Source organism: Furipterus horrens, unplaced genomic scaffold (genome assembly GCF_987537825.1).
Source record: "Furipterus horrens unplaced genomic scaffold, mFurHor1.1.pri manual_scaffold_10, whole genome shotgun sequence".
Classification (NCBI taxonomy): domain Eukaryota; kingdom Metazoa; phylum Chordata; class Mammalia; order Chiroptera; family Furipteridae; genus Furipterus; species Furipterus horrens.
This window is the reverse complement of record NW_028327180.1, coordinates 89,810,532-89,824,760: the sequence shown is the minus strand read 5'-3', so window position 1 is coordinate 89,824,760 and position 14,229 is coordinate 89,810,532. Positions and strand designations below refer to the sequence as shown.

Here is a 14,229-nt window from a genome sequence, read left to right as displayed (position 1 = left end):
ATATTTTGCTGAATGGCGAAAAGTGGATATTAATTTGGACATTTCCTTTTATTTCTTTGTTGCTGTTGGTATGATTGAGTAGGAGATTGTTTCCCCTTTCTAGAAGGGAAATGCTTTACATTCCAAGGCCTTAATCTGTGTGCGTCGTGGCGGTACTTTCCAGAAGGTGGTCATTTTTACTCGTTGCCGGTGCTTCGGATGACAGATGTGTCATTTTCCTCCACAAGTTAGCTGTTAGCAGGGAACCTGGCTTGGACTGGCACACCTAGGTGTGGCTCCTGGTACGCTGGGAAGAACTGTGCTCAGTTTGTGTGAAACCCTGGGAAAATAAGTGGTTAGAAAAATAGTACCAAGGCTAGAAACCATAATGTCTTGTAAACCGAGGCACTTCATGCTTTTTTCTGCTTGTTCATGTTACATCTTACTATATTAAGAGAAAATCTGATTGTTCAGTAAGATAATAGGTACATGTATATAATCTTAATTCTTTAGTTTTCCATCCTGCACTTTGCTCTAAGAGCATGACCTCCTCTACTTCCTTCTTTCATGTGCTCTAAAAGGGAGATTGGGTGTTTACTTACAGTTCTGAGTTGTCCTTTTATATCTCTGCTGCCTCTCAGGAATAGTTGCCACCGTTGCCCATAAGCTTTGTCTTAATGGACAAAATAAGTAATTCCAATGAAATCGCTTTAATGAGGGTATGCCTTCATTTACTGTATCACCATCTGGCATCCTGGCTTTTTCTAATGGATCTTGTAGGTGTGGTCAATTTCTAAAGAACAACCTTGAGACGCCAACTTGATCTTCAACATTAGCACAAAAGACTCATGAATCAGGCTCTGGGGACTGGGGAAAAACAGGAAAGATGGTCATTCTTTGTTGCAGCTTCTTGACTCTTGCCTAGAATGAAAAGAAGATTCTTTTGAATGATTGTTGAGATCTAACAGGTTTTACTTATGGAGGGAGAGGTTGAAAAAATAAATTCTCTTGTGCATTCAGATCCCTTTTCTTCTTGGTGTGATTGCTGTTCCGTTATAGTAGTGTACTTCAGTTTTCCTGTGAATCCTCATTTAAGCAAAGTGCTCTCCTCTTGGTTAAAATTCAAAATTATGTTTCTAGATCAGGTGTATAAAATTTCTCCTTTTCAAAGTCAGAAAAGCCTTGTTAAAAGGTTTGATTGTATACTACTGCTTCTGATTTAACTTACTAGCATTTAAACAATAATAACCGAACATTATCTAACTCAGTGACCCCAGAGTTACTATAGTGATATGATAGATGACTTTTTAATTTATACTTAAAGTAGCGAGTTAAGCAGACTAGCAAATACAGTATGTTAAAAAATCTTAAAATAGCGATTTTTCATTTGAATTATGCTTAGTATTTGAAGTCTCTGTTCTGAAAGCCTAACTGAGAAAGCTTATCTTCTCAAACTTATTTCAAGCAGGTATTAATTCCTGCAGTAATTCAGGTCCTGAATAGTATGCACAGGTGGTCAGTCACTGGCATTAGAGAAAGGGATTTGGGCATATTTTGATCATTCTGCAAAACAGGGTCACATTGATGTCCTAATGTGATAGGGGCAGTGACTTCACCCATTGCTGAGTACTAAGATCAGCACTATTCCAATACTAGGCTAGTGCAAGTTAGTAAAAATTCTTTGTCAGGAACATTAAATGTGAGGGCAGCATCTTGGTTTTGCCTGAAGGCCTCTTGCTGCTGAACTGACTTGAGCCGGAGAGTGCCCTCTCCTGGCCAAGGTTGGTGTGTACACCTCAAGTATACTTCTCTTTGTTTAGAACCAAAGCTTCACGTTTTGTGAAGCCAGCAAGTTATGTCGAATACATTCATTATGAAAATTCAACTGAGTTTTTGGTAAAATGAATTAAAAAGAACTCAAATGACTTCTCTACTTTTGTTAACTTGGTTTTTTCTACCATAGGTCTCAACAAATGGCAGCTATTACATCAGACAGTGACGAATCCTGCTGCTCCCTTACAGTGTCTGACAGACCACTGTGGATTCAGACTGGGAGCATTGAAGTTAACAGTTGAAACAGGCAGGTCTGTCTGTGTTAAGCCCGGCCACAGTGGAGAGGGCCACGTCATCACTTGCTCATTCCCGAAGTCTGTTAGGCTAGACGCACAAGAATCCATTAGTTCTTTTCCCTTAGTTTTCATTGGTAGCTGCGTGTTTGTCATTAGGTGATTGTTTTAATGAGTGAAAATAACCTCATTTGCTATTACTGCTGTACTAAAAAGGCAGAGCCAGCCTCCTCCATGCATTGATAAGAATTTTTCCCGTGGTGGTAGAAGCTGGGTGTCAAAATTGTAGAATTATGTCAAATAGCAACGTGGCCTGCTTGGATAGTCAAATAGTGGATTTCTTTATCTTTTTACTATCTGTCTTTCTTTGTCACTTTTATATTCATTACTGTAACTTCTTAGTCATTTCTTCTTAATGTGTATATATAAGAATATATATAAACATATATATATTCTCAGCGAATTAACCTCAAAACCATTGTCATTTACAAAACTCAGAGGCCGGCAAGAGTGTGGTAATGTGGCCGTAATCAATTTAAGCACATTTATGAAAACCTTGGATAATGCCTACAAGGCTTATTTTGGGCTCTCATATAGGAGGAAGGGTTTAGGGATTCTGCTGTGCTGCTTTTGAATTTGTGATCTTTTTTTGCTTCCCTGAATCAAGGCTATGTAACCCTCTGGTGTTTGCAGCGAGTGAAGAGCTGTAACTGGGCTGTCCACTACATATGAGCTGTAATTTGCAACCTGGGTCAGAATGGCACCTTTTGGATCAGAGGTTGAGGCTGGGATATTTTGGACTCTTACCTGTATGGGGCTGGTAGCTACCCTCACAGTGATCTCCTGAGGGAATAGTGTCTTTTTAGTTTTCTGCACATCTCATGTGAACAGTACAGTGTGCTTCAGTCCTTGACTTTCCTGCCAACTTGAATAGGCTTCACTCAAGCTGAAGCCAGATATTGACAGAAGGGAATGGAAATGTAAATGTACTTGGGATTGGTAAGTTACTACTTTTCTCCTTCAATTTATAAAGTGAGATATTTACTACCAAAGTTCTGAGTCTAAATTTTTTAGTATGATAGTTTTAGAAAATAAAAACTTTTCTTAGCTGAATGTCAGATTTTAAGCGTTAAATCATTCTGGTTCTTCAGAAGCAAGAACTACATTCCCCTGCCACTCTGATGTGCTGTATTATGGCTAGAACTAATTTTTCACCGCTTGAGAAGGAACGTGATAGAATGCCATGTGAAATGTTTTTATAGGCCTTGATCCAGTCAGTGAATGAGGCACATCAGCAGTTGGAAGTTAACCTAGAAATAGTTTGGGTAAAGAATGGGAAGTTTGAGTAAAGAATGGGAAAGATGCCTACTGTGAATATTGGGAAGGCTGGGGATGGCTTTTCTTTTTCTGTTTTGCATTCTGTATTTGTTTTGGCTGTCACTCCACTGATAGTGCTATATCTTTAGTTTAAAAATACATTTGACAAAAAAACTCATTGTTCTCTCTACTGATCACCTCTTTTTGGAATATAAATGCTTATTGATACTTGGGTTCCCAGGGATGGGGTTCTTACCACTTCTTGGTATTAAAGGGAGGTCAGAATGTTAGGCATTCTGGTCATGCTATTTGGCAGTAATTTTCATAAGCCTTGTCCTTTCTAAATGTTCTGCTCAGAGTTCTGCTTTTTGAAGGAGGCCTGGTACAGAGCGCCTCTGCTGACGTTTGCTTATTTAACAAGGGAGACTGTGGTCAGTCTCTCCAGTGTGCGTAAGTTGTCTTCCAGTAGCAACGGTGCTCCTGATGCCTTGTGATGTGCTGTGTCTGCCTGTGGGGAGGTGCCCCCAACTCTTTTTGCTCTTTGTGCACATGTAGACTGTGTTCTGCGGCCGATTTTTACGTAGCCAGGTTTTGTATATCAATTTGTTCCTTAAGTCTGTAGGTAGCCTATGCTAAAGGAAGGCTGCTGGTACTTCCTAGCAGCCCACAGCAGCTAAGCTGCCTCCCAAAGCTTAGTCTTGTACCTGTGAAATGGCAGGATAAAGAACAAAGCTAAAATTCCCTTTCATTAGAAATTTTCAAGTACAGATTGATTATGTGAAGATGACAGCCATTTTATTTGTGTTGAAATTTGTCCAGATATACTTCAGAAAAAATATGATTGCTTCTGCTGGTTTAGAATGGTAGTAAGTGTGGTCTTTTTTTTTAAAAAAAAGGTCAAATTTAACTGATTTAAAAGAAAAAATCAGGTTATGATCCCACAATCTATACAGGGCTTAGTTTAAACAAGGACATCACTTTTCTTATATGACTACCTGTGCTTAACTACATTTTCTTCTATTTCAGCACAGAGACATTAGCAGGCTGCTGGTTTCATGGACCTGCACCAGTGACCCAGAGGACGCCCGAGCACCAGGACTGAATGAAATTGGAGACTCAGATTGTTAAAGCTGCACTAAGAAGTAAAATGTCCAGGCAGGGGTTGAAACCCAGACTCTAAAGGGGCACCTGCAAATTGTGCTATATTAAACCGAAGAGAAGGTATTAGGGGACTGTTTTCTAAAATATAAACTATTGCAATAAATTATGCATGGGATGAGGAGAAGTGGTGTGAAATACGCAGACAAAGAACTCACTTGAGTTTTATGTAGGAGAAACACTGACAGGAACCTCCTTTGTCAAGTTCTTATCTGAATAGTTTCAACAGGCCTAAAAGGCATGGGGTGATGGCAGGAGTGTTGAATTCTCTCTCATACTAAAACTTTGTGCTTTCTCCAAGGGTTACATTACTCAGTCCAGGTATGAGGGAAGGCATTTCTGAAGTGGGTCGCCTATGAAACTGCAGTAGTCACACATGCCGAGGCCAATGTCCCCTTCAGGGTGCCAGTGGAAGTAACAGGAAGAGATTTGACATTGTATTAAAAGGATGGCAAGGTACCCCGCCACCCCACCCTGAAAATTTGATTTTCTTTCTTTGATAAAGCAGGGTTATATTACCTTGAATATATGTTTGCTTGTTAGAACATAATAAGATGTATTTATTTGCCACCAGTATTTAACATTTTGTGCACATTTTCATAACTACATACTTTGAAATTCTGAGTCAGAGTAGATAGGCTAGTGTTGACCTTGGAGTGAAAATGTATACTCTGAGAGGTAGGAAGGCTCTTATTTTTCCTATCATTACTAATTTTCTCGAGATCAGAAACGGTGACAAATCTGAATTCTGATGTGGCCCTCTCTCCACAGAGAGCCCCTCCTTCCATCTAAGTGCAAGAGTTCTCACAGGTGTCAGGTGGGCCTTGATCCTGGGAACAAGCAGCAGGCACAGACCCGATGGTGTCGAGCTTTTCATGAAGAGCGCATGAGTTGTCATTAATGGAGACCGTAATGTTTTTATCTTTGGAAAATACATATTACTGGAAAAAAAAACCACCTTAATTTTTCTTTTTTAATGAGTGGAGAAAACCAGATTGACCTGTTAGTACTACATTTTTAAGGCATTTTATATTTGATGGTGCCGTACTTTTAATAATAATAAAACTGAAGTTTTTTAGTGGCAATACTTGATTTATTTTTTAAACCAGAAAGATAATCCTTATTGATTACTTAATACAAAAAAAGGGAAAAAAAAATGCCAAAAACAATTCATTTGAAACTACATAACAGATAACTGAGCATTTGGCTTACGTGTCTATAAACTTTCCATAATCTTACTTTATAGGTTTGGCATTAACTCCACACTTAGGATTAATAAAAGGTACTCGGTGAGAGTTTTTGAACATTTAATATACCTAAGGATTTGTTTTACAAATCAAGAAGAAAAGGTAGGCAATCTTGCTTCTGTGAGCTTAATGCAAATCCTAATTACACTGTAAGTAATTAACGTCTTGATGGCTTTCCAAAACTGTCTTTTTAGAAGAGTATTTATCATGAAGTCATTATACATGTGATCAGATCCGAAAGTCAGCTCAGAACCAGACCAGCAGGGAGTCTAACGAGTACACGGCCTTCATGGCACCAAACTCTCCGCAGCCCTGGGGCTCGGGCGCAGGCCCCTCCTGTCCTTTGGCTGCATCAGCACCAGCAGTACCTTCCAGGCTCCCTTCAAGAACCAGACAGCCCCCAAGTCCTGATGGATTGTATAGCAGGAGCTTAATTAAGCTTTAGATTATTTGTTCAGAGTGCTGGAAATGGCCAAGGAGTAAGATAAAGGCAAAAGAATTGAGAGATCAGGTTTTAAATATCTCATTTTTTTCTCATGACAAATTCTCAAGGGTGTTTTGTTATAAACCAGATTTTCATTTTTTAAAAAATGAAACTTAGTGGTATTTAAAATCTAGATATACCATGTTGCTATTTCACTTTCATTGCTTTAGTTGCTTAATATTTAAGCTTTGCTTCATGCTACCTTTGTCTGTATTTCAAATCTTCAGAAGCCTATTTCATTTTGTAGACTTGAATGACAAAAATTGTTTCTCATCTAAAGTATGCTGAGACATAAATGTTAAAGAATGTTGTGTAACATTTATCCAATAAAGTCTTGATATTTTTAAAAATTTAGTTACCTAAAAACTATTTGTTTACCTTTTAGGAGTTAGGTTTTAAAGGTTATTATTTTTTAACTTAAAATTGAAAAGCTAAGTTGTCCTTTAGAGACCTGTTTTAAGTAGCATTGCGTCCTTAAGAGAACTGGTAGGTTCTTAATCATAGGAAAGGTGTACCATTAGGACCCCATGCACGAACGTTACTGTTCTCTGCTGGAAACAAGTAACACACCCTTTAGAGTTGGATGTAATTAAACAAACATCTGCTGGTGGGTTTTTAAGGAGTCCTGCCTTGCTCATAAAATGGTTTTGCTTCTTTAAAAGCCCAGCACATCCAATGTGAAAGAGAGGGCAAGTGTTTGACCAGAAACAGTTGTTAGGAAAAAATTAGCCTCTGAAATCTACCAGACAACTGAGGTTTTTCAGCACTGACCCCAAAATTCAGGTCAGTGTTTTGTTTTGTTTTTTCCATTTGTGTAAAGCGATCCTTTGGAAGGCTGCCTGTTTTTCCAGAGTATACACGGAGTCTTTAATGTCAAATGCTCTCCCATTTCAGCCTGTCTAAACGAGTGTGAAGAGGAGGCCACTGGAATCTGGCTCTGGTAGTATCTTTTCTTCCTCAAGTTTCCCACTATCGATAAGGGAGCTAGAGAGAACCAACGGAGGCAAACGAGCCATGAGCTCATTATCTGAAAGGGCCAGGTGAGACCTGCCCCCACCCCCCAGTTACCTGATGGTATGTTTGTTTATAGACAACTGTTCCAAGATACGAGGGACCCTGGGAACCCTTGGGTACACTTAGGATCTTTTCGGTGCCGTCTTCAGATAAGGAGACTCGGATCCCTGCCCTGGAGCCACGCACGGACTGTGGCAGCACCCCCTGGGCACAGTGGGTCCGTCACAGCAGATATGCACCGCAGGCAGAAGCTGTTCTGCTGCTTCTATACCTGATAGCTCACTTCTCCTAAGTAATGAGGCCCCCTCAGTGCTGTGATTTTCAGAGAGAAACATCAATTGGTCGCCTCTCATGGCCCCAGTTGGGGACCTGGTCTGCAACCCAGGCATGTGCCCTCACTGGGAATCGAACTGGCGACCTTTTGGTTCGCAGGCCAGCGCTCAATCCACTGAGCCACACCACACCAACCAGGGCTAGAGCATAGTGTTTTTTAAGCATACTTTTCTCTAGTGATGAGGGTCCTGCCAAATCTCTCCTTATGAAATCTCATGGCCTACCAACTCCTTTGCTTGGCTATCAAGAAGGTAATGAACCTGAGATGAAAGAAGATACAACTCAGGAACTCTGTGCCAGAGGAAGAGCTGTCCAAACACACGACTAGGTCATTGTCCCTAAGAGTTAAGATTACTTTGGGGATTAGCCCTTTCCTTGAGGATCCCCCCGGAGGCACGTGAGTAGAAGCTGCTAAGGGAAAGGAGGGAAAGTGAGTTTGGTGATATTAAGGGGAAGGTGCATCTGTACGAATAACTGCATTAGTCTATGGTAGAGACGTGGGTTCTTGTCTTCGTTCTTCCTGACAGAAGAATCCTGCATTGGCAGCGCTGACCAAAAGAAGGGTCTCACTCAGCCAGCTCCTCAGTTCCTACTTAGCCAAGACCCCAAACACGGGAGACCAGGGAGTTTTCCCTGAGTGAAATGTTCGATAATCTTACGTTTCTGAATTCTAAGCTCAGCCCGACTCCTGTGGATGCTGAGTCTAAAGCAGAAACCTGCGCTCTCAAGAAGGTAGCTAGGTCAGCAATATGACGTATCCCTGTCCTAGAAGAGTGCAGCCAGGGCTTCAGGGAGACACAAAACCACCTTACAGGAGGCAGTGATGGGGCAATTCCTCACATGTTTAAATGCAGCTGCTCTCACATCTGGAGAAAATGATGGGCTGGAAGAGCTTTTGTAGACAAGGTGAATTTGTAACTCCAGCCTCTGATGCCAGCTCTGCCAGTGGCAGAATCCAACCAAAGTGTCACACAGCCCTAGGAAATTATCAGACCTTTCCTTCCAGGCTACTTCATAAGGCGAAAGTTGCCAATAGCACCTGCTATTTGGGGGCCATCAAAGCATTTCTGCAAAACAGCCCGGTGTACTTGAGACCACGTGCCAGGGAGAGCCCACCAGGGCCTACATCCTTCCAAATGCACACAGTTCCCCTCAGCTCACTCCATTTCCCTGGTCTCCCGAGGACTTTCGTCTAGTTTGCTTGATGACCTTTGCGGTGGTAGGTCTGTGACTTCCTCTGGGGAGTTGGGGGGGCACCTGCCTGGTAGGTGCAGGTGGAGGTGGGGTGTCTGATATAGACATTAGTCTGGCACAGAGCCCCCCCGAGGGACAATGAGGTTACAGTATCTTCAGGTCTAGCCCCTCACCTGGAACCAGGTTTGCTGATCAGCCTTTGGGTCGTTGCGCTGCACAACCGCTGTGATACCTACTGGCTGAGGAGCCCCAGTGCCTGACAGGAGCCCCAATTTGGGTAGGCCACATTTTTCAGCAAGCCAGAAACCAGTAGCTGGGACTGACTCATGGCCACAGACTTGGCCGTGGGCCTCCTTAGCAGCGGGGCAGCAAGGCCTGCTGTGGCCTGTTGGGAAATGTGAGCTTCCAGGTGCTCCTCAGTAAAAGGGAAAAGAAGATAGTCCTGTTCCTAGTTCTGGCTGACAGAACTTCACGCCTGTATCATGGAGCTTATTCCTAGCTGGTGGATGTCAGAGGGTTGAAAAATCAAAAACGGAATTATTTTAGACATTTGTAAAGATACACTAGTATAGCAAACCCTATGTACTCATCCCTAGCTTCAACAATTACCAACTTACAGTCAGGAAGACTGAAATTTTTGACCCTTTGAAATAAGAGGGCAGCCTCACTGATTTGTCAGCGGTTCTGATGCTCTGCGGATGTTTTAGCCACGTCTCTTGGGCTGGCTGGTGGCAAGTCATCCACTCCTCATTCCGGGGAGCATTAATGGACTTGGCCTGGTGTGGGCTAGGGCAGCTCTCCACAGGATGCAGGAAGTGGCTGGAAATGATCACCTCCTTTCTCTGTACAGCTTGTAATTGTGCAGTTCCCCGAAGGAACAGATCTTTCAGCCACTTCTGGTAAAACATGCCCACATTTCTTTTTTCTAAGGAAATCTAAGGGGCAGAAGGATTAAGCCTGTGACGGTCACAGTACAGAAGGGGGCAGGCTGAAAAGGACTTCTCTCACTGAATTTGCTCCATGGCAATTTTTCTAAGGTGGCGCCTGTGTACCCAGAACACAATAAACACCAACAAGAGCATTAGAGGAGGAGTTCAGTGCTTTAGGAAGGAAGAGGGGATGGGGCAGGGCAGTGAGGGGGCAGTGAACAGCAGTTGGGCTGGCAGCCCCCCTGGGCTGCAGGCTGACAGGCTGCACCCCCGAGACTGAGCTCCTGCAGCTCAGGCTTTCCCCTTATTTCAGGGGCGAGCTGAAGATAAAGGAGCGGGGACAGGCGCTTACGTCACTGGTTTTTCCTGTCCTACGCAGGGTCTCTGTTGTGTCCTTGGTCTTGGAGGGTTATTGGACCCGTCCCTTTAAAGATCTTTTCTCAGAGAGAAAAGCAATCATTAACTTGCACAGTTGTTTCCATTTTCCTTGGTCTATCAGAGCCTTCCCTTTGACATTCCAAGTTTTGCTAAACCAGTTTGTAAAAGAGGATTTGCAGGTCTGCTTAGCTCTGGGCATCAGACAGACAACCTTGGCAAATACATTTTCAGTCAGGTTTACATTTAACACCTGCTGTCTGCTTCCCACCTCAGGAGTCTATACAGATCGTAAAATGCACCTGCTCTTCCTTAATCAGCCTGGATCCTAGCCTGATGCTTTGAGAAACATGTCTCAGCAATGGTCTAGAGGCCAGCTCTGAGGCCTGCGGGACACCAGAGACAATCTCTAGGCCTTGCAGCATTTCCCAAAGCGGTTCCCTACCTGCAAACACACAAAATATTGTCAGAAATACGCCTGTTGTTTATAGATTTCAACAAACATTTGTGCCTTTGACAATATCTGAGCAATTCTGAAGGTCCGAGGTGTGAGGTCTTGTCATTTTACTGAAGCTCAGATGAAGGCCCAGGGCTGCGATGTTCAGGTCATCAGCTAGTGGGTTCGGCCGCTCCGCAGCCTCCACATCTCTGCCTGGTGTAGTAATATTCTCTATTCCTATAAGCACAGTGACTTGTAAAGTGATAGGATATTTGGGGTGAGTCATGGAGCAAGAGGACGGGAAAAACTCAGCTGTAGTGCTTGTGACGGAAGAGAAACATGTGGGAAGTCAAGAGTTCTTGGAAAAAGAGACTGGAGTTAAAGACTAGAACGTAACTGTAGCTCAGACCCCTGAAGTGCACCTGCAGGGACAAACCACCGCCGGCTCCGACTTTGTGCAGTAACAGTCCCGGTTTCCCGGGTAAGCCTTGGGCGGAGGCTCCGGGGAATGGGAAGGCTGCTCATGGGACGTCGGAAAGGAGGTTAGGAGACAGCGAACGCGCAGACAACACAGGGCCCAACACAAACAGAGGAGAAAGCGGGGAGCTGAAACCCGAGGACAGACTGGGGTTTTTGCAAATCCTTGCAAATAGCCAAGATGCAAAAACAAAAATTTAAAAAACCAGAAGAGCCCTGGCCAGGTAGTTCAATTTAGTGTTGTTCTCATACACCAAGGTCGCAGGTTAGATCCCTGGTCAGGACACGTATCAGAATCAACCAATGGGTACATAAGTGAGTAGAATAACAAATCAATGTTTCTCTCTCAAAATGAATTAAAAAATCAAAAACCACAGAGGGCATGCTTATAAGCCAGGTTGAATGCTCAACACCTGAGGACATTCTACATGGCTGCACAGGATGGACTCAGTTGGTTTTAAGTGACTACAGGAATCACCTGAGGAATCCTAGCTGCGCCATCCAAGTGACCAGAACAGCACACCTATCCGAATGGACACTGTGCGGAAAGTTAACTGGGACCATAGCGCAGGGTGCTGAGGCTGCTGAGCAGTGCACGGAGTCGCAGGTCAATCCCCTGGCCCCGACAGGTGAGGACTGTTGTCTTTTCCTGCTTTCCACCATGGTCTTTGGAAGGTGAAAAACAGCACATAAACTTCTAAGCTGACATATGAATCACTTCCTGGATCTTAAAATTTTGAGGAAGATGACTAGTTTCTCCTTATCTGGAGATAACATAATGATTAGTAGCAAAGGACACATTTTAAAACAGGTACTAAGGAAAGAGCACGGAACCTGAAGACTGATGGTTCACAGCAGACTTCCTGGATGCCCTTTCATACCAATCTGCATTTCTAGTAGAGCAGCAGGTGCTGGTGCTATTCTGAATATAAACATGGCCCTTACCTTCTAGGAGCTCTTGGTCTACTCATGGAAGCAGAGAGGGAATAGATTCATAGTATTACAAAAAACAGGGTCTTTGAGTCTTCAAAAATATTCTAGAAGGAGATCCAAAATTATTTTGATCCACTGCAATATTGTTGGAATAAGAACATCTACAAGGTTCACACTGTGATTACCTAAGAGTACATTTTGGCATACTGGTTTTGGTTGGAGAAAGGCATCACAGAACTTTAAATGACACATCTTAGCAACAGTGAGCAAATACAGCCCACCTTCCTCCCTTACACGAACACCTAACTTTCAATCACTTCAAGGTCTGTCTGTTGCCAAATGTTTTCAAAAGGTTTGAACCTAACATTTTCTTCCAGATTTTGGAAGCAGAGAAATAACAGTAGTAGAGAAAGACTTCTGGGCTTAAGCAAACTCACACCTACTTGGATTCCATTTCTTTCTGGATGCCTTACTTGGCTCACTCACTAGAAGCATTTAATGTGGGCCTTGTTTGGCATCTGCTAAGATTTCAGGAGGGTGATGGTGGTGGTGAAGGGGCAGGGGGAGGGGAGAGGAGAGAAGAGGGATGGTCTTAAGAAACAATACGTCTGCAGGAACGGTAGTAACTTAAGGGCAGCTGTTTCTAGGCAAACAAGTCTATTTCCTATTCCTTGGAGCTCAGCTAATCTTTCAGGAATTTCAGTCCCACCTTTGCTTGGTCTGAGCCATTGAGCTGAAGTCATAATCTAACCAAGCTGTTCTGAAAATATAGCCCGTTTCATAATATTTTCATATTATTACTAAGGCGTTATTTGTTTTCACTCGTTCTGTCGTGTATGCAGGATTTTCCAGACTACATGACATGATATAGTGACAAACAGGAAAGACGCCAACATGGACAATCTTCTATCAAGCCTCACATTAAAGATTTGCAAAAATGTAAAATGTCACTTATTAAAATATGCTTTTGCTTTGGATGATGTATTTTTCTAAAAATATATTAATATGAAATTATTTTTTTAAAGGAATTAACTAAGAAATTTCTCAAGTTTTAATTTCTAATGTGGTAAATATCAATAAATATCATCAATCCACATGGAGCTAAATGCTCTTTAAATTTTGAGTGGGAAGGGGCCCTGAGATCTGAGCGCCGAGAACCACTCCCGCATACCACAGCGGCACCAGGGGCGCTCACAGCCATGGGCTGGACCACGCGGCTCCCGCCCAGGGTTTCTTCCAACACACGGGATTTCTTACGTACACCTTTCTGGGAAAATCAGATGCCAGATTTCCCATAAAGATAGCAAACCAAAATTAACCATGTCTTTCTCCTCCTCCGCTAGTAAATTCTATGAAGAATTTCACTTCAACTGGGAGACACGCTTAGCAAATAAGTCACTACTGCACATCATTCTGCCATCACAAACCAACACAGTCTAAGGCAGTGGTTCTCAACCTTCCTAATGCTGCGACCCTTTAATACAGTTCCTCATGTTATGGTGACCCCCAGCCATAACTAAAGCATAGTGATTAATCACAAAAACAGTATGTAATTATATATGTGTTTTCTGATGGTCTTAGGCGACCCCTGTGAAAGGGTCATTCGACTCCCACAGGGGTCGCGACCCACAGGTTGAGAACCGCTGGTCTAAAGGCTTTGAGGAACAGATCAAAGAATCAACACAATCCCTAACTCTGGGAGTGCTACTGCACCTCACGAGATTATACATGTACCTCATTTATGAGATTAAACTTGCACATCACTGCCCTTTGACATCAAATCAGAACAGCTGAAAGCTTTCACCAGCATTAATTAAGAAAAAAATAAAACAAAAAAATCCTACCTTTGAAACCTCTGGGTTCATGTAATCTAAAAAAATACGGTTTGGGGCCCTGGCCGGGTAGCTCAGTTGGTTAGTGTCTCGATACACCATGGTTGTGGGTTTAATCCTCAATCGGGACACAGACAAGAATCGACCGATAAATGCATAGGTAAATGGAATCTATGTCTCGCTCTCCCCCCCTTCTTCCCTCTCTAAAAATCAATAACAAAATTAAAATACATGGTTTTGTTCTGGGATTCACATTCTAACACTCCTGAATGAAGCTATTTTAAGTTGAAATGATTAAGATGCATGCTAGGTCAAAATAAAAATGATTTCACAAGTATTTGCACAAACCTGAAGAGGCCCAAAGCTTGTGAAGTGCCTTGTGAATTCTAGTACATGGCAGAATGGTCAACTTTTCAAGATCATCTTTAAGGTGGTGACTGAGGCTCTGGGCA

General features: G+C 42.6%; 1 protein-coding gene and 1 long non-coding RNA gene across 6 annotated transcripts in view; both read left to right on the top strand.

The window, feature by feature from the left end:
• The window catches only part of PWWP2A (PWWP domain containing 2A), a 33,480-nt gene extending 26,903 nt beyond the window's left edge, over nt 1–6,577 (top strand). The window contains exons 3-5 of one of the 5 annotated variants that reach the window (XR_016513335.1): nt 1,943–2,063; nt 4,389–4,583; nt 4,822–6,577. Coding sequence is in view for 2 of the 5 variants with exons in the window: in XM_090288518.1 (XP_090144644.1) it covers nt 1,943–2,063; nt 4,389–4,464 (197 nt within the window). In the remaining 3 variants the exon portion in view is untranslated. Of the gene's footprint in view, nt 1–1,942; nt 2,064–4,388; nt 4,659–4,821 lie in introns of those variants that run through there. The other 4 variants (XM_090288518.1, XM_090288520.1, XM_090288516.1 and 1 more) reach the window with 4 other exon arrangements.
• Nucleotides 6,578–6,686: 109 nt separating this feature from the next.
• LOC150000946 (uncharacterized) lies at nt 6,687–12,908 on the top strand. Its single transcript, XR_016513334.1, has 3 exons — nt 6,687–7,034; nt 7,146–7,291; nt 12,788–12,908. It is a non-coding gene; the product is annotated as an uncharacterized LOC150000946 (long non-coding RNA).
• The last annotated feature ends 1,321 nt before the right edge of the window (nt 12,909–14,229 follow it).